The sequence below is a fragment of the Corythoichthys intestinalis genome, chromosome 17 (genome assembly GCF_030265065.1).
Source record: "Corythoichthys intestinalis isolate RoL2023-P3 chromosome 17, ASM3026506v1, whole genome shotgun sequence".
In the NCBI taxonomy this organism is placed as follows: domain Eukaryota; kingdom Metazoa; phylum Chordata; class Actinopteri; order Syngnathiformes; family Syngnathidae; genus Corythoichthys; species Corythoichthys intestinalis.
Genome location: NC_080411.1, coordinates 6,320,820 through 6,341,691, shown reverse-complemented (window position 1 = coordinate 6,341,691; position 20,872 = coordinate 6,320,820). Strand labels below are relative to the sequence as shown.

The 20,872-nt window shown below is 38.6% G+C and overlaps 1 protein-coding gene across 1 annotated transcript in view; it reads left to right on the top strand.

Moving 5' to 3' along the window:
* Positions 1-17,150, top strand: part of mapkap1 (MAPK associated protein 1) — a 28,431-nt gene extending 11,281 nt beyond the window's left edge. The window contains exons 6-12 of the mRNA XM_057818672.1: positions 2,184-2,360; positions 5,310-5,419; positions 5,977-6,084; positions 6,208-6,348; positions 8,735-8,872; positions 12,340-12,437; positions 16,742-17,150. Of these exons, the coding sequence (XP_057674655.1) occupies positions 2,184-2,360; positions 5,310-5,419; positions 5,977-6,084; positions 6,208-6,348; positions 8,735-8,872; positions 12,340-12,437; positions 16,742-16,864 (895 nt within the window). The 3' untranslated portion in view covers positions 16,865-17,150. The remainder of the gene's footprint in view (positions 1-2,183; positions 2,361-5,309; positions 5,420-5,976; positions 6,085-6,207; positions 6,349-8,734; positions 8,873-12,339; positions 12,438-16,741) is intronic.
* The last annotated feature ends 3,722 nt before the right edge of the window (positions 17,151-20,872 follow it).

The window sequence follows — 20,872 nt, the reverse complement described above, 5'->3', positions numbered from 1 at the left end:
TTGGCAGAAAAAAAAAAACGCTCATTTTCTTAATGTTTAAATAGTCTACATATTTTTATGATCATTATAAATGCATTTACAGAATGAAATAACGCTGGAAAAGTTTGTTAAACATACTGTTGGTCAAATCGTGTTTTTTTCCGGAGGGAGCGCATTCCCGACTTTGTAACTGCAGCCAATTTAAGCTCATTAAGACTTTAAGATAGAGGTAAAATCGGGCCTAAAAAAACCAGCCCGACCCGAACTGGTCCGCGGGTATTAAAGCCCGACCCGCGTTTTGTGTGATAACATTTGTGACGATGTCTGCATAAAACCCTGTCTTTTGTAACAAATTCTCAGTTAGCAGGAAAAAAAACGCACATTTTCTTAATGTTTAAATAGACTACATATTTTTATGATCATTATAAATTTTTTTACACAACGAAATAACGCTGGAAAAGTTTGTTAAATATAAATAAACAGATGCGGTTTTGCGGACTCGCAGAGGGGAAGATTAAAAAGGGCATATAGGCACGCTCTGGCTCTGCAATGACCATGCAGCGCCTTCTTTTTGTTATCCAAATTATTTATTTTATAACAAGTATTCCTTAGTTTATCATTCATACATCGTTAATATATATTTATTTCAAAAAGTTAGCGAGAAAGAACCCTGGCCCGGCCCGACGTAATATTTGACATTTTAATTTTGGTCATGTTTTCAGTTTAATTTAGCTGTTTCCGGCTTGCTATGTTTATAATTGCGATGTTTGTTCACCGCTTTTCCTCTTACTGCGAAGAGGGAGAAAGTTACATCGGCTGCCGCTATGATATTTAAGTCATCAGCCATCTGCTGTGACCCGGGAATTTAACACCTGCTTTCACGCACACTGCTTCCCAAAGTTTGCCCCACTCCTCAACGCAGAATACTTTCAACCGTGAGATGTTTGAGGGGTTTCTTGCATGTACAGCCCATTTAAAGTCACCCCACAGCATCTCAATGTGATTAAGATCTGGGCTTTGACTCAGCCATTCCAGGATCTTCCATTTTTTTTCAACCACTCCTGGTGGATTTACTGGTATGTTTTGGGTCATTGTCATGTTGCAGGATCTAGTTTCGCTTAAGCTTGAATTTTTTCACCAATGATCTCACATGTTCCTAAGCACTCTCTAACACACGATAGAATTCATAGTGGATTCTATGACTGTGCGCTGGCCAGGTCCTGCTGCATCAAAGCATCCCCAAACCATGACACTTCCACCTCCATGCTTCAGTTGGGATGAGGTTCTTTTCCTGGAATGCTGTATTGGGTCCACGCCAAATATTTCCTCTGTTCTGGCGTCCAAATAATTCAATTTTTGATTCATCTGTCCAAAGAACATTACTGGTCTTTGTCTACATTCACTCTGGTAAACTTCAGTCTGACCTTCATGCTCTTCTTGGAGAGCAATGGTTTTCTCCTTGCGCACCTCCCATGAATGTTAAATTTTTGTAGTCTCTTTCTAAATGTAGAGGCATGCACTTTCAAATCAAAAGTAGCAAGAGCCTGCTGTAGGACCCATGATGACATTTTAGGGTTTTTGGAGACTTTCTTTTAGCATCTTGTGTGTGAACTTGCTTGGAGGGCCAGACCAGGGCATGCTGGCAGTTGTTTTGAATGTCCTCCACTTGTAGACTATTTTCTAGACAGTGGAATGGCGGATTTTATATTCTTTTGAGATCTTTTGAAATCCCTTACCGGACTCATAAGTGTCTACAATCTTCTTTCTGAAGGCCTCAGACAGCTCCTTTGATCTCACCATGCTGTTTTCTTTCACTTCAACAGTCAGTCACTGTTGAGAGTATTCTGCGTTGAGGAGTGGGACAAACTTTCTTCAGACCGATGTCAAAGACTGGTAGATGGCTATGAAGTTATTTCAGCCAGACTAGCGATTAGTTGGGTGTCCTAACTTTTTCCTCAGTTAGAATATGCCTTTTTGTTGATATATTTGGTTTAATGAGTAAAACGATGTTAATTTTAGTTGTTTACCTGCAATTAAATCACTTTCTTTTCCAGAGATAAAGAAAAACAAGATCAGACATTGATATGTGAACATTTCTTTATAAAGAACTGAATATTTAATGGGGTGTCCTAATTTTATCACATGACTGTACATGTTCACAAATTCGTTAAATCTTTTTTTACTCGCGTTCATGTTTTTGACAGTGAAAATGTGAATGCTTACTGCCTTCATATTGCGGAAGATGATGGTGAGGTGGACACAGACTTCCCTCCTTTGGATTCAAATGAACCCATCCACAAGTTCGGTTTCAGCACTCTGGCATTGGTGGAGAAGTACTCCTCGCCTGGTCTTGGTTCAAGACAATCACTGTTTGTAAGAATGTAAGTCACAAATTGCATAAATTCATAAACTATGCATCCATTGACATATTTGATACACACTCAGGCAATTACCGTAATTTTCAGACTATAAAGCGGACCTGACTATAAGCTGCCACCCACCAAATTTGACACGAATACGGCCTTTGTTCATAGATAAGCCACACTGAACTATAAGCCGCAGCGGTATTCACTGTATTATGGGATATTTACACCAAAAGATATTAACCGGTAACACTTTATTTGACAGCTGCGTCATAAGACTGTCATAAAACTGCCATAATTATGACATGGCACTGTCATGTGTAGATATATTAGGCCAATACATGGAATTTTTCAAAAATTTGCCATTGGCCGATTAACAAAAAAATAAGCCAATAAAGAGATATTTTGATCAGGCATCTGTGTGGGCAACTGTGGCCGCCGCTGACTGATGATAGGACCCCGGAAGGACCCTGCAGCAGCTTGAAGGCAGGCTGCTACAGGAAGCTTCAGGCTTACCTGTTTTGTAAATATTGTTAAGATTTTTTTTTATCTTGCATGAAAGAATATGCTGTGTTGCTTTAGCCTTTTAAGGTGTTCACTGAATGATCCTCTAAATCTAACTCTTAGCGTTAGCTTTAGCATGATTCTCTTAAACTCTCCCCCACACTTGTGTACATCTTGTCGTGATGCTGTCACTGACTCCATTTACAGTAAGTTCTCCCACTTGAAAATATTAGAGAGGCCTATAATTGTCAACATGGGTAAACCTCAACTATGAGACAGAATGTGGGGAAAAAAAAAAACAGAAAATCACATTGTTTGATTTTTAAAGAATTTATTTGCAAATCATGGTGAACAATAAGTATTTGGTCAATACCAAAAGTTCATCTCAATACTTTGTTGTGTACCCTTTGTTTGCAATAACGGAGGCCAAACGTTTTCTGTAACTCTTCACAAGCTTTTCACACACTGTTGCTGGTATTTTGGCCCATTCCTCCATGCAGATCTCCTCTCGAGCAGTGATGTTTTGGGGCTGTCGTTGGGCAACACGGACTTTCAACTCCCTCCCCACTCCCCGTGGCGTCAAAATGATAACAAGAACGGTGAGCAAAAATCCCAGAACCACACAGGGGGACCTAGTGAATGAGCTACAGAGAGCTGGGACCACAATAACAAAGGCTACTATCAGTAACACAATGCGCCGCCAGGGACTCAAATCCTGCACTGCCAGAAATGTCCCCCTGCTTAAGAAAGTACACCTCCAGGCCTGTCTGCGGTTTGCTAGAGAGCATTTGGATGATCCAGAAGAGGACTGGGAGAATGTGTTATGGTCAGATGAAACCAAACGCACCATACCCACTGTGAAGCATTGGGGTGGAAACATCATGCTTTGGGGCTGTTTTTCTGGAAAGGGACCAGGACGACTGATCTGTGTAAAGGAAAGAATGAATGGGGCCATGTATCCAGAGATTTTGAGTGAAAATCTCCTTCCATCAGCAAGGGCATTGAAGGTGAGACGTGGCTGGGTCTTTCAGCATGACAATGATCCCAAACACACAGCCAGGGCAACAAAGGAGTGGCTTCGTTAGAAGCATTTCAAGGTCCTGGAGTAGCCTAGCCAGTCTCCAGATCTCAACCCCATAGAAGATCTGTAGAGGGAGTTGAAAGTCCGTGTTGCCCCAAAACATCACTGCTCTAGAGGAGATTTGCATGGAGGAATGGGCCAAAATACCAGCAACAGTGTGTGAAAAGCTTGTGAAGAGTTACAGAAAACGTTTGGGCTCCGTTATTGCCAACAAAGGGTACATAACAAAGTATTCAGATGAACTTTTGGTCTTGACCAAATACTTATTTTCCACCATGATTCGCAAATAAATTCTTTAAAAATCAAACAATGTGTTTTTCTGTTTTTTTTTTACACATTCTGTCTCTCATGGTTGAGGTTTACCCATGTTGACAATTACAGGCTTCTCTAATATTTTCAAGTGGGAGAACTTGCACAATTAGTTGTTGACTAAATACTTATTTACCCCACTGTATGTCCAGCTCGGATCTTTTATATCTATTCAAAAGTGAGATAATTTGCTGGATGACCCAAAATTACATCTGTCATAAGCATTCATAAATGCTCATGAAAGTGCCATGTCATAATTATGATGGTCTTATGACAGTTTCATGGCGCCACTGTCAAATAAAGTGTTAAAGAATACCAGAGCTACAGATTAATGAAACAACTGGAACAGTAACTGAAGAAATAATTAGCACAGAACATGGATTTTGATTGTTATTTACATCTGTAGCACCGCCATGCATGCCAGGAGGCATGTTGTACGACAACATTGTTGACAGCAGGTGGCAACAAAGGTTGACTGTCTCCCCCAAGGGAGTAGTGATGGACAAATGAAGTTTCTTTGAGCAATGAAGACGCTTTGCAGCCATTTGGTTCAAAACTTCAAGGTGCTTCATTTGGTCTTACGGCAGTCTTATGATGCCGCTATCAAATAAAGTGTTACCAGTTAATATCTTTTGGTGTAATTATCCCAGTGAGGACAGCTGCGGCTTATAGTGCAGTGCGGCTTATCTATGAACAAATACTGTTTTCGTGTTAAATTTGGTGGGTGGCGGCTTAGTCAGGTGCGTCTCATAGTCCAAAAATTTTGGTAAGTAATATTATTCGAGATAACACTACCCTTACGTGAGTAAAATTTTGGGCTACTTTACGCCTCTTCTACTTGAACATTTTGCACAAAAGATGTTGAATCCTTCGCTTTGCTGGCAATCGATTCAGGGTATGCCCATAGTTAGCTGGGATTGGCTCCAGCACCCTCGTAAGTATTTTTGTAACCTGTGACTAGAAATGACTTTAATCATATTACTCATGTAACTATCATTTTTATGGTCTGTCCTAATGACTTGAGAGAAATCAATAGAAATCTTCCTAATCTTCTGTTCCTTTATGCATTTTAGAAATGCTGCTCAAGGTTTCTCTTTAATCCCAGTGGACAGTCTGAAAGTAACCATGAAGGAAATTCTTCAGAAAGCTCTCAAGAAGAGGAAAGGATCCCAGAAAGGTTCAGGTAATATAACTAGTTAAACTATTACCTCCAACCGTGACACTAATTGTTTTGATTTAAACCTTTCTACCTCTAGGTGCTGATTTTACCCAACTTCACATTTATAGAAGCTTCTGAGACCGTTAATTTTTATTTTAATTTCTTAAGTCGATCAGCATGAGGAAATCTTACCAAATCTGCCAAATTGGTATTTTCGCAACAAATGAGAATAGATAATGGTGACAAAAAAGTGTCCGATCATTTCAATAGTATACAGACTGTCATGTACAAGTATATTGTTCCACATTACAATCATAGAAATGCAAATCATGCATTCTTTTCTATTGAACACGACCTTGTCAACATTGATGTATTTTGGCACTCAGCAAAAACTAACGAGGGAAAAGCTAAACTATAAGGTAATTATTTCTGGTCAAGGATTGAACAAGCAGGTGCTTTAATTCATAGCACTCTGCTCCCCAATTGACAATGATTGATTTTTAGTTGTACACAAACCATTGGTAAGTTCATAATAAATGTGAATAATATTTAATCAAGTTTAAATGTCATTTAAAAAACAGGGCCTCTGTATCGTTTGGAGAAACAAACAGACCCAAATGTTGCTGTAGACCTAGACTCCACACTTGAGACCCAGAGCACTCTGGAGTTTTGCCTTGTCAGAGAAAACAGTAAGTTTTTCCAACATCTTGGTTATTTAATTTCTTTTGCGACTAACTATGGTAATACCAAAATTCTGCAATAACAGAAAATATAACATGAATGAAATGATCATCTATTCTATTTATCTCCAGGCTCCAGGGGTGAGGAGAGTTCAGAGGAAGACCCACCAATTGACATCACCACAGTCCAGGATATGCTGAGCAGCCATCACTATAAGTCATTCAAGATTAGTATGATACATAAGCTGCGTTTTACAACAGATGTTCAACTTGGTATGACCTTCCTCATGCAAACTAACTTGTATACCCATCTTAAGTATATTTGTTATGTCATCTGGAGAAGGCCCGTTACCCAACCATGGCCTTATTTAACTTGCTCAATACCGGCCATTTCTTTCAAGTGCGAGACTAAGATTTTAAAGGGATCCACGGATAGAAAGACTTGTAGTAAAGATTAACGTTATAATGAGTTAAAATAATTAGATATTAAAACCCCTCCTGATGTTTTTGGTTTTATACAATTTGTAAAATTTAACTTGTACATGGGTCGGCAGCCTTTAACTCTCAAAGAGCCATTTCGACAAATTTTCGGCAAAATAGTCATTACTGGGAGCCACGTGTACAGTGGGGCTAATAAGTATTTAGTCAACCACTAATTGTGCAAGTTCTCCCACTTGAAAATATTACAGAGGCCTGTAATTGTCCACATGGTTAAACCTCAACCATGAGAGACAGACAGAATGTGGGGAGAAAAAAAACAGAAAATCACATTGTTTGATTTTTAAATACTTTTTTTGCAAATCATGGTGGAAAATAAGTATTTGGTCAATACCAAAAGTTCATCTCAATACTTTGTTATGTACCCTTTGTTGGCAATAAGGGAGGCCAAACATTTTCTCTTCACAAGCTTTTCACACACTGTTGCTGGTATTTTGGCCCATTCTTCCATGCAGTTCTCCTCTAGAGCAGTGATGTTTTGGGGGTGTTGTTGGGCAACACGGACTTTCAACTCCCTCCGCAGATTTTCTATGAGGTTGAGACCTGGAGACTGGCTAGGCCACTCCAGGACCTTGAAATGCATCTTACGAAGCCACTCCTTTGTTGCCCTGGCTGTGTGTTTGGGATCATTGTCATGCTGAAAGACCCAGCCACGTCTCATCTTCAATGCCCTTGCTGATGGAAGGAGATTTTCACTCAAAATCTCTCGATACATGGCCCCATTCAGTCTTTCCTTCACACAGATCAGTCGTCCTGGTCCCTTTGCAGAAAAACAGCCCCAAAGCATGATGTTTCCACCCCAATGCTTCACAGTGGGTATGGTGTTCTTCGGATGCAATTCAGTATTCTTTCTCCTCCAAACACGAGAACATGTGTTTCTACCAAAAAGTTCTATTTTGGTTTCATCTGACCATAACACATTCTCCCAGTCCTCTTCTGGATCATCCAAATGCTCTCTAGTGAACCGCAGACGGGCACTTTCTTCAGCAGGGAGACATGTCTGGCAGTGCAGGATTTGAGTCCCTGGCGGTGCATTGTGTTACTGATAGTAGCCTTTGTTACTGTGGTTCCAGCTCACTGTAGGTCATTCACTAGGTCCCCCCGTGTGGTTCTGCGATTTTTGCTCCCCGTTCTTGTTATCATTTTGACGCCCCGGGTGAGGAGGGAGTTGAAAGTCCGTGTTGCCCAACGACAGGACCAAAACATCACTGCTCTAGAGGAGATCTGCATGGAGGAATGGGCCAAAATACCAGCAACAGTGAGTGAAAAGTTTGTGAAGAGTGACAGAAAACGTTTTGCCTCCGTTATTGCCAACAAAGGGTACATAACAAAGTATTGAGATGAACTTTTGGTATAGACCAAATACTTATTCTCCACCATGATTTGCAAATAAATTCTTTAAATATCAAACAATGTGATTTTCTGTTTTTTTTCCCACATTCTGTCTCTCATGGTTGAAGTTTACCCATATTGAGAATTACAGGGATCTCTAATATTTTCAAGTGGGAGAACTTGCACAATTAGTGGTTGACTAAATACTTATTTGTCCCACTGTACATGTTTACGTCTGAACTGATTGCGTCAGGTAGACTCTTCTGTGGTGCATATTTGACATAACATGCACCTGTGGATACAGCAAATACTTGTGGGTACACCTTCCCAGTGGCAACCGTGACTTTACATAGTTGGTGAATTAAAGATTCGCATGAGTCTTCTGTAAAGACACAAAATGGTGATCCTGACTGATCTGCCTATTAAAGGGAAGTCAAACTTCTTTGTAAAATATCACAATGATCAAATATCCATTTTTTTCATATAAAACTGAGCCGCTTCATAAGGTTCAAAGAGCCGCATTTGGCTCCGGAGCCTTGGGTTGCAGACCCCTGAACTAGTAGGTCGCCATTGTTGTTGACGTCGCAGGGCAGTGACGTCACTGGGTTACACTGCTGAGCTTCCTACGACTATAACTCTAGCGACATAAACAAGTCATCAGTTCAGCCCTTTCAATTTGAACCCGAGAGGAACATTGATGAGCATAACGGGCAACAAAAGCACAATGAACAGGAAAGACTGGATGAGACGAGAGTATAATGTTTGTTTTTCCCCCCAGAAGATAAGATTTTTTTTCATATTAAAATACAACTTTTGACTTTTCTTTCAGGAATTTCAGGAGAAAAAGTAGAGATTGACCCTGTCACCAATCAAAAGGCAAGCACTAAATTTTGGATTCGGCAGAAACCCATTTCTATTGATTCAGACCATCTATGTGCCTGTGACCTTGTCGAAGAAAGAAGCCCCAGTAAGTGCCATATAAGTGTAATATTCGCTCATTTTGCACATGTACAGGGCGGGACTTTAACACATTAATTATGATGAAATTACAAAAAGAAGAATATGTTAAAAATAGCATGATAATCACTTTGCCTTCCAAGCAACACGGAAACATTGTCACCGTTTGCACAGTTCTTGGTACACCAATTATACAACTAGATACTCAAGACATTTGTTCCACTCCAGTTAAGGTCAACTGCAACATTAAACATTGGAAAAATAATACATACGCACCCGCTAGCTTAATCCTAATATACAGGGTGACCTATTAATACGGTAACTTTTTAACAATCCAATGAAAAATATTTTATTCATAGTAGAAATGTGCAGATTACCGGTTTCAAGGTATACCGTGGTATGAAAACGTCAAGGTTTCAAAACCGCAAAAATTTTTAAAAACCCTAACTGTCCCTCCCTAAGGTGTTAGCTATTTTTTATGTCCCAAAAATGCATGGAGAAATCCCTTGCTTGCAGCTGTATGGCTTGACCCTCCTTCACCGGTTGTTGCTCAGTGTCAGTGAGTCAGCTGTGGTACATGATGGCTGGAGGAGGTAAAACACCTAAATTTTTCCCCCATCGAAGAAAATGAAATTGCTGGTATGGGAATACTTCGGCTATAGAAAAGTCGACAGCCGCGGCTTAGAGGAGGAGGGCCTACTGACATGTAAAACATGTTTGCGTAGGGTGGCTGCCAAGGAGTCAATAGCTCAAATATGATTTCGAATTTATACAAAATTAAAGGTTAATAAACACTGTCAAGAACGTTTCCACCAGGTACGAGAGTTAACTTCAGCGTGTTTAGTGTGTCTAGTGGTGGTAAAACGTGTTTTGTTTTTTTTCTCTCTGGCAACTCTTTGTTTTGAGAAATAGTGTGTATATAATGTAAACATGATACGAGATATACATATGTTCTTTTTATGGAAAATAATTCTGATGGTAATAATGTTGAGCTGTGGCTGTGGTTTAGGCTCACCTAAAGGACTGCAGTTATTTTAATTAAAATCATTTTAACTTAATGTTATGCTTATGTTCCAATTTGCTAATATATATATATATATATATATATATTTTAAACATATCTACCTCCTTTAAAATATGCTAATTTGTGATCTATATTTTGATGTATTCTTGCATTGTTGAACAATCATAGTTTACAAAAAAAAAACTTAAAAAAAAAAAAAAAAAAGCAATACTGTTGTGGGATAAAAAAAAGGTCCATCATTAGCACTAATATATAGAGTATGTATTGGGGCTGTCAAACGTATAACATTTTTAATCGAGGTAATTACAGCTTAAAAATTAATTAATCGTAATTAATCGCAATTCAAACCATCTATGAAATATGCCATATTTTTCTGTAAATTATTGTTGGAATGGAAAGATAAGACACAAGATGGATATATATTATACATTCAACATACGGTACCTAAGTACTGTATTTGTTTATTATAACAATAAATCAACAAGATGGCATTAACATTATTAACATTCTCTTAAAGCGATCCATGGATAGAAAGACTTGTGGTTCTTAAAAGATGAATGGTGGTACAAGTTATAGAAATTTTATATTAAACCCCTCAATGTTTTCATTGTAATAAAATTTGTAAAATTTTCAAACAAAAAATAAACTAGTAGCTCGCCATTGTGGATGTCAATAATTACACAATGCTCATGGATGGTGCTGAAACCTGTAAAATCAGTCGCACTCAAGCGTCAGCAGAGGGCGACAAAACAAAAAAACACAAGTAACAAATGGACATGACACTGTCATTTAAATCTGTTTGAGCGGGGCATGTGCGTTAATTGCCTCAAATATTATAACGTGATCAATTAAAAAAATTAATTACTGCCCGTTAACGCGATCATTTTGACAGCCCTAATATTAAGCTAAAGATTTAGTTCCGACCGTTTCCTGATTGAACATTTAGGATATAGGCTATAAATTTAAGATTTAAATTAAATATTTAGTTCTGGATTTAAACAATCAGGTAAAAAACTTCTTATTTAAAAATAAATATTTAAGTTGCTAAATAATGTTGTAAATGTGCAAAAAAAAAAAGTGACTAAAAATGTCACACCATTTTAAACACTTTGTGGCGCTAAATGAGAGAAAATGTAGTCGTAATTCTATATGGTTTCTGGGATATGGGGCCATTATTGTTGTATGTGTTTTTTATAGGTCCAGGATATGTATTATTATTAGGGCTGTCAAACAAGTTAATTACAGCGTAAAAATTAATTAATCGTAATTAATCGCAACTCAAACCATCTATAAAATATGTATGCCATATTTTTCTGTAAATTATTGTTGGAATGGAAAGATAAGACACAAGACTGATATATACATTCAACATACAGTACATAAGTACTGTATTTGTTTATTATAACAATAAATCAACAAGATGGCATTAACATTATCAACATTAAAGCGATCCATGGATAGAAAGACTTGTAGTTCTTAAAAGATAAATGTTAGTACAAGTTATAGAAATTTTATATTAAAACCCCTCTTAATGTTTTCGTTTTATTAAAATTTGTAAAATTTTCAATCAAAAAATAAACTAGTAGCTCGCCATTGTGGATGTCAATAATTACACCATGCTCACTCATGGTACTAACCCATAAAATCAGTTGGACCCAAGCGCCAGCAGAGCGCGCCAAACACCAAAAAACAAGTAACAAGCGGACATTATACTGTACTGTCATTTTAATCTGTTTGAGCGGGGCATGTGCGTTAATTGCGTCAAATATTTTAAAGTGATTAATTTAAAAAATTAATTACCGCCCGATATTTTTGACAGCCCTAGTTTATTTTAAAGAGGGGTGCAAGAGCAGAAACTGCTTTTTCCGCCTTGTCTGTATTTTCCGCCATAAATATATATTATAACCAAACCAGTTTCCTAAAAAGTTGGGAGGTATACAAATTGTGAATAAAAACCGATTGCAATGAGGTGGAAGTGTTAAATTACAATCTAATATTCTAAATCGAACATAGATGACAAATGACAAGTTTAAACTGAGAAAATGTATCATTCAAATGGAAAATATGTAAATTTTGAATTGTATGGTGTCAAAAAATCTCAAAGTTCTGACAAGCAACAATTAATAAGAGGCTAGAAAAGTCAATTTACAGCTAAACATCTAAAAGACTACTTACCAATAATCAGGTGGTCTATTGGCAACACGATTGAGTTTAAAAAAGGGCTTCTTGATAACAATAAACTTCACAATCACTCAGGTGAAACAGCCCAAAATGGCTTGTTTGGGCTAGTTGTGCTATGATTTTCATCAGCTTTAGAACATTAGATCATGGACATCAAAGAAATGATGTCATAAAGCTCAGCAATGGAAGCTCTCAGAATTTTCAGACTTTAATGCAAGATTTTCTTGTTGAAAAAAAATCCCCTAAGGCTATCTATTCTTTCTTTCTTACAGACCATGCCATATTCAAGATCACTTATCTGAGCAATCATGACTACAAGCCTCTCTATTTTGAGTCAGATTCTTCTACAGTCAATGAAATAGTTCTAAAGGTGAGTCCGAACTGAGAAAACGAATGAAACTGTCAAACAAAACCTTTATAAGCATACCTTTACACATTGTACAGGTTGTGCATCTGTGTGAATTTAGTGCTGTACCTATGTCAATTTTCTTTCATAGTTCTACCACTTTAATCAGGTTTGCATAGGGACTGCAGGGACATAACACTACCAACATTTCAGGATCTTCAAATTGTCCCCACCAACTTTTAACCAACCTTATTTGCATTATATAATGACTTTAGAATGTCTTATATATGTTATACATATAAATAGCATTCTATATTTACTTGGGTTATCACTGTCTGATATATACTATGGATTTTGATTTATGTTCTTAATCATTAAAGGGAACCTCGGATTTGAGAATTGTAGGCTCTAATAAGCCACAATTGTTCTCTTTCACTAAAATATGTTATTAGAAACACAAATATTATTGCCATTGAGTTAAAAATCTATAATATTTAGTACATTTTTTGACCTATGGAGGGTGCCATGTCTTACGCACGCTGGAGGTGATGACGCAGGTACAGTGCCTTGCAAAAGTATTCGGCCCCCTTGAATCTTGCAACCTTTCGCCACATTTCAGGCTTCAAACATAAAGATATAAAATTAAATTTTTTTGTCAAGAATCAACAACAAGTGGGACACAATCGTGAAGTGGAACAACATTTATTGGATAATTTAAACTTTTTTAACAAATAAAAAACTGAAAAGTGGGGCGTGCAATATTATTCGGCCCCTTTACTTTCAGTGCAGCAAACTCACTCTAGAAGTTCAGTGAGGATCTCTGAATGATCCAATGTTGTCCTAAATGACCGATGATGATAAATAGAATCCACCTGTGTGTAATCAAGTCTCCGTATAAATGCACATGCTCTGTGATAGTCTCAGGGTTCTGTTTAAAGTGCAGAGAGCATTATGAAAACCAAGGAACACACCAGGCAGGTCCGAGATACTGTTGTGGAGAAGTTTAAAGCCGGATTTGGATACAAAAAGATTTCCCAAGCTTTAAACGTCTCAAGGAGCACTGTGCAAGCCATCATATTGAAATAGAAGGAGCATCAGACCACTGCAAATCTACCAAGACCCGGCCGTCCTTCCAAACTTTCTTCTCAAACAAGGAGAAAACTGATCAGAGATGCAGCCAAGAGGCCCATGATCACTCTGGATGAACTGCAGAGATCTACAGCTGAGGTGGGAGAGTCTGTCCATAGGACAACAATCAGTCGTAGACTGCACAAATCTGGCCTTTATGGAAGAGTGGCAAGAAGAAAGCCTTTTCTCAAAGATATCCATAAAAAGTCTCGTTTAAAGTTTGCCACAAGCCACCTGGGAGACACACCAAACATGTGGAAGAAGGTGCTCTGGTCAGATGAAACCAAAATTGAACTTTTTGGCCACAATGCAAAAAGATATGTTTGGCGTAAAAGCAACACAGCTCATCACCCTGAACACACCATCCCCACTGTCAAACATGGTGGTGGCAGCATCATGGTTTGGGCCTGCTTTTCTTCAGCAGGGACAGGGAAGATGGTTAAAATTGACGGGAAGATGGATGCAGCCAAATACAGGAACATTCTGGAAGAAAACCTGTTGGTATCTGCACAAGACCTGAGACTGGGACGGAGATTTATCTTCCAACAGGACAATGATCCAAAACATAAAGCCAAATCTACAATGGAATAGTTAAAAAATAAACATATCCAGGTGTTAGAATGGCCAAGTCAAAGTCCAGACCTGAATCCAATGGAGAATCTGTGGAAAGAGCTGAAGACTGCCGTTCACAAACACTCTCCATCCAACCTCACTGAGCTCGAGCTGTTTTGCAAGGAAGAATGGGCAAGAATGTCAGTCTCTCCATGTGCAAAACTGATAGAAACATACCCCAAGCGACTTGCAGCTGTAATTGGAGCAAAAGGTGGCGCTACAAAGTATTAATGCAAGGGGGCCGAATAATATTGCACCCCCCCCCCTTTTCAGTTATTTATTTGTTAAAAAAGTTTAAATTATCCAATAAATTTTGTTCCACTTCACGATTGTGTCTCACTTGTTGTTGATTCTTGACAAAAAAATCAAAATTTTATATCTTTATGTTTGAAGCCTGAAATGTGGCGAAAGGTTGCAAAGTTCAAGGGGGCCGAATACTTTTGCAAGGCACTGTAGGCTGGACTGGGAGAATAGCAGTGCTAGCTACCAAGTGAATCTAGTATGATGACTGGCATGATTTTTGTCACATCCTGCTGGTCAGATTGTTTAGTTACAGAGCGGTGGGATGAGTTCCAAATGTCATACCTGCATCCAATTCCAGCTCATCTGTAGTGTCTTTAACCGATCCTAGGCGGCATGCCGAGAATTGACTTGCTACCATTTGACAGTTTGTACATCCCATCGTTGCTAGTGGCATCATTGCCTTGTTTTTTTTCTTCATTTGTCTGCCTATCACCGTGGTTTTCCCTCGAGTTGTGTTTTTTTAAAAATTGATCCCGGCCTACAGTCACGGACCCTTTTTGTGTCTCACTTTTCGCGATTTCGTGTTTTTTGTGTGTTCAACAGTGTTGGGAATAACGCAGTTATAAATTACGCCGTTATTTTTAGTAACAGGGTAATCCAACTATTTTTTTCCGCCATTAAACACCGTTACCGTTACTGACGGTCAAAAGCGGTGCGTTACTTACTTTGAATAAATTGAAGAAACTACCAGCCGTAGCGAGTCTACTCTGCTCTATTTATTTGTCATCCAAGACTTGGGGTGCGTTCATGTTCATGGCAATGAAAATAGTAAACGCACATAGTCTACCTTTGCAAGAACGAAGGAGTTGCTGTTTGATACGGTCATAATGTGCAAGTCCTGCACCCATCCGCAGCAAAACTGTTCGTAGCTTTGTAGCAATTTGTAATTTCGGAATCGCTGATGAGTTTAGTAACATACACCAAACAATAAATACAGCAGAATGTCCATTTTGCGTAATTGTGGAAGCCCGTCGACATTTTTACTCCATTTGTCTTAGGCTTGCTCGTAAGGGTCAACATTGTTCACATCCTTAAGTTTGATCACATATCTGTTCTTCGCCTTAGTAACGAGTTTGTCTCTTTATCGAACTGGCAAGTTAAAGTTTAATGTCCAGCGAGTCAGACCTGCTTCCAGTATGGAGGCATTGTTGTCAAATCTCACGTGATCCCCCATTCTGTGACGTAAACGCTCGAGCCTAATAGCGCACGTACTTCAGAGCCGATTGTTTATATGTGAATTGTCTCGCCCTGTGTTTGCATACGTGTATTCGTTGTAAATAGTTTTTTTTTTTAAAACAAACTGGTGTTTTCACACACAAACTGGAACAGCGCGTGCGGCAAACACACACACGCAAAACAGATGCAGAGGGATATGATGGCAGAGCATTCAGAGGAAAATTTGTTCTTTACGAGGTGGAGATATAAACACTATTTCAAGTTGGTCGAAATTAAAGGAAAGAACGTGCATGTAAAGTGTAATTTATGTCCCGGGGCAAAGCTTTTGTCGACATCTGTGGTAAGCAATTCAAATCTGTATTTTTGTTGCACTTCAAGTGTAGGATAAATCTGTTGCTGGTGAGGTGCAATAGATATTACAAGGTTCTGTAACACAACTACCTGTCTGTTCTTCTCTATTCAACTGACTCGAATACTGCTCAAAAAATTTCAAATTCTTTGACATACAACAACTCCTTTTTAAAGTAAGGGAAATAGTTACTTTCCCTGGTAACTAGTTTCTTTTACTATAGAGTAATTCAGTTACTAACTCAGTTACTTTTTGGAAGAAGTAGTGAGTAACTATAATTGCTTTTTTAAAGTAACGTGCCCAACACTGGTGTTCAATAAACCTTTTATGCAATTCCTATGTTGTCTGCTTGCTGTCTGAAGTGAGCAGCTTTTTCTAATTCCGTGGTCAAGGCAGCCGCACTTTCTTTTCACTTGCGTTTCCTTACAGGGCACAACCGACGACATGTTTATGTAGCTAACGAGCGACACTGTGGAAGTACGGCAGCGCCCAGAGTGCACTGCATCGTCAACAAAATGGTGACCTATTAGTTAAACAGATTTTCCAAATTTTATAAAAACTAAAACATTAAGAGGGGTTTGAATATCAAATTATTATAACGCATACTAACATTTATCTTTTAAGAACTACAAGTCTGTGTCTGTGGTTCCCTTTAAAGTGGGCTATGCCAAAAATTAAGAATTTTTCATGGCATATGTCAAACTCACCTGACTAATTACAATAAACTTGATGATTTTCATGAAATGCTATTTATCAACAGGTGAACTACATCCTTGAGTCACGGGCCAGCACTACACGGGCTGATTATTTTGCCCAAAAGCAGAGGAAACTAAGCCGTCGAACAAGTTTCAGTTTCCAGAAGGACAAGAAGACTGGCCAGTAGAAGGACTAAATCTATGCAGCTATCATTTTGTCTGGAAAAGGACAGACGGGCACACAAACAAGCCTCCGTCAAAATTTTGCCGAGTAACTTGCCAAAAAGCAAACAAATATGTCTAGGGAGTGGAAAGCAGGCAACTGAGTACTGCTGTTGATACATTGCATGACTTTCCTCTGTGTACATAGATTTTATCCAGACACTCAAGCTTTCACCTTCAATCCAATCCAAAACAAAAAATGTTTATTCTTTGGCTTTTTAAAATGTAAATAAAGGTTTGAGAAGTTGTGTATGAGGTAGAATAGGTTCATTTGTAAGGAAAATGTCTTTGGGGGGAAAAACGAACCATACTTTTACCCCGCCATACTTTTTACTTGAGTAGATTATCTGAAGAAGAAACGCTAGTCTTACCAGGCTACTTTGGGCTACATCAAGGGCGTTACCGGGGGGGGGGGGGGGGGGGGGGGGGGGTTTACAACGGGTGGGCAGTGCCCACCTACGGACACGCTGTACCCACCCAAAGAAAACTGAATGTGGTGCTAACCGCAGTCTGGGCCCCCGTGTATGGTATAGTTGTACATTAGATATCATCAGAATGGCTGAGAACTCTGCAGGATATGAACTTCCGGTATCGATATCGGATCGGGATCACAATATTTGGCCTTGATGTTACTTGGCATCGCCCATCCCTAATACATATTATATTGTATATTTTCAACCAAAAAAAAGTTGCTTCAATGCAAAATTACATTTGAAACTCATGAAAAAATGTATGTGAAAGCTTTTTTGTTTTTATTTAAGCAACTTTTTGAGTGAATGTTGATTTGTTTTTGGGCCACATTTTGGCCAGGACATTTTTCTCTTTATTATTTAATCAAAAAATAAGTTGCTTCAAAAAAATAGATTTTCAAAAAGAAAAACCACTTCAGTCAAAAAAAATTTTTTTCAATCAGAGAAAATGTATATGTATAGACCCTACCCACCGACGTCACAAAATCACGTGATCGCTGTATGGTTCCGCCACCTTGTCCGTCATTTTGTGTCTGTATTATCAATGGTCTCAATTGATCGAGCAATTTATAATGCATTTCATGGAAGACCCGGTGCTTTCGGATGCCGTAAACTCACTGGATGCGTTGCATAAAAGGCGTTATGTGGAAAAGCTTCAGTTTATCCATTCGCCAGATCCATATTTGATGCCTAAATCGATGTTTTTCGACCCGCTGTCTCCGCCGTATTTGCCTGACATCTGCTAGCTACCCTGATATGTACAACTATCTTGTCCACACAAAATCAGCCTATTCTCACGAAAGTTTGAAAAACTTTAAGAGCTTGGAGGCTTATAAATACTTCGTTGCTGGTTGGGTGAAACAGGTCCTCGTCCACGAAAATTCGGCAGGAATCTATCTTGTGCTTGGAAAGGTGAGTTACGAAATGTTCAATTCAAAATCTTTTGTTCTTGCTAACATCCACTGTCAAGTCTAATGTATTTCATGTCATTTGTCAATGGAGCTAGGGCTTTTAATGTTTATATGGTTTAGCGATAGCACTCTCACTACATACATACGTGTATGTTGTCGGCGATTAGCCTAGCAATTATCTTAATTGTGGTTGTCAGCCCAAAACCCTCTAAATATATATTAAATGCATCTTACCAGATATAAAATGACTGCTACATAATCTGTGGTAATCGTTTGGAGCCCAATTTTCTCGTCGAATTGCAGCAGCCCATCTCGCTCTTCTCTCCGGGTCTCTCGGAATCTGGTAGAACTTCAAGTCTCTCCGTCTATCTTCTCTGTTATTGCAACCGACCGCCACACACGCCTTCACCATTTTGATTATTAATGTTAACGAGCAGAAAAACACGTCGTAAATAGGAGGAATGTAAGTAGCCGTAACAGGTAAACATGATGTGTTGACGGAGAAGTGGGCGGCACGAGTCAGGAGGGCGGAGTTGTGACGTCACGTGGGTAGGGTCTATATATTATATTGTATATTTTCAACCAAAAGTCGCTTCACTAAAAAAAAAAAAAAGTTTGAATGCAAAATTACATTTGAAACACATGAAAAATGCATGTGAAAGCTTTTTTAAAAAAAAGTTTTTATTTAAGCAACTTTTTGAGTGAATGTTTTGTTTTTGGGCCACATTTTGGCCAGGACATTTTTCTCTTTATTATTTAATCAAAAAATAAGTTGCTTCAAAAAGAAAAACCACTTCAGTCAAATAAATTTTCAATCATAGAAAATGTATATGTATGTATACACACAATTTTTAAAACTGGTTGAAGGAAACGTTCCCTTTTTGCTATGCTGTCATTCTAACTGCCGCATTTGCCTCTTTGATAGCGGTTTCAATGTGGAATTTGTATTAACTGAATATCACAGTGTATTTAGTTTTTTCAACGCTTTAAAAATGTTTGTGAACATGTTTTTAATTAAATAGTAGTGCAACATTTCATTAGGTGGGACACCCAAAAGTGGATATTTCAGCTAATACAACACAGAAGTGCGTTCTAAAATTGACGAATGTGGACATTAATAACACTGCCATGACAGAAATTCATACGGAGTTACTAAGAAAGGAACATCTCTTTTAGTCATAAGGTAGTGGCTCTGAAAAGAGCCGTTTTGGAATAAAAGTGAAAGCTTATGCCCTCTCTCCACGGATGCGTCTGGCCAGCTGTATGTCTTTGGGCATGATGGTGACCCTCTTAGCGTGGATGGCGCACAAGTTGGTGTCTTCGAACAAGCCGACCAAATAGGCCTCGCTGGCCTCCTGCAGAGCCATAACGGCCGAGCTCTGGAAGCGCAGGTCGGTCTTGAAATCCTGGGCAATCTCCCTCACCAGACGCTGGAAGGGCAGTTTGCGAATAAGCAGTTCAGTGGACTTCTGGTAACGGCGAATCTCACGAAGAGCCACAGTACCGGGCCTGTAACGGTGAGGTTTCTTGACACCGCCGGTGGCCGGAGCACTCTTGCGGGCGGCTTTGGTGGCCAATTGCTTCCTGGGCGCTTTCCCGCCGGTGGACTTACGAGCTGTCTGCTTGGTTCTTGCCATTTCTTTGCTTTCACAAAGGTGAATGTATCACAAACTGAAGCAGGTTGTTTTTAAACGTTTGGTTCAGCGGCACATGAGTGACGCCTCCTTCAGACCAGTGAGTCTGATTGGCTAGCGAGACTGACCAGTGCATCCTGATTGGTGGGCGGCCATTCCCGCCTGGAAAGCGCACGTCCCGCCACAAGGCTGGCTGCCAATTGGGGGAAAACGATTCAAACTGGCTGGCGAAATGCAAACGGAAACTTGTTTGTGGTCTCATAAACACTTCTTTGGCTTTGAGGATTTTTTTTTTTTTGTGGCACACGCCTATTCATTATTGTTTATGTTCCAGAAAACAATTCTGTAGTTTTGCCATATTTTCTTTTTTACTTTAACCTAAAAAAAATATAGTTTTATTATTGTTGTTTTTTGTTATTTTAGCTTTGGTCCATTGATTATTATGTCTTAGCTCTGAATTGCCAAGTATGCAATTGAGGATTCACAGTTTAATTTTAGAGCAACTTTTAAGCAACCTTATTTGCATTATATAAACGAGTTCAGTTCTAAAGGTAATTTAGATTTCGATATGTTGTAACAATAGAATTGACCTTTCCATTATTAAGTGAATTATTTGAATTATGTTCGCTCAGACTTACATTTACCCCTTTTCACTTGCCCATTTTGTCCCCTCAAACGTAAATTTTATTGACTGATGACTTCCAATTATTTAAAATGTATTTATTATTATGTTTAAAATGTTTCATTTCTAGTTTAGTAGGTCAGGGCTACATTTCTCACGTATTTGAACCTAAATAATTGATAGGTTAATGATCAATGCAAAATAAATCTGTACTGACTTACTTTTCTGTGCATTTGTTCAGGTGATTCTCCGTTCAATTCAAACCTTTGTTTTGAAAAACTACTAAAGAAACATTTTTGAAAAATTTTATTAGCATATTTAAATTGTAATATGTGAA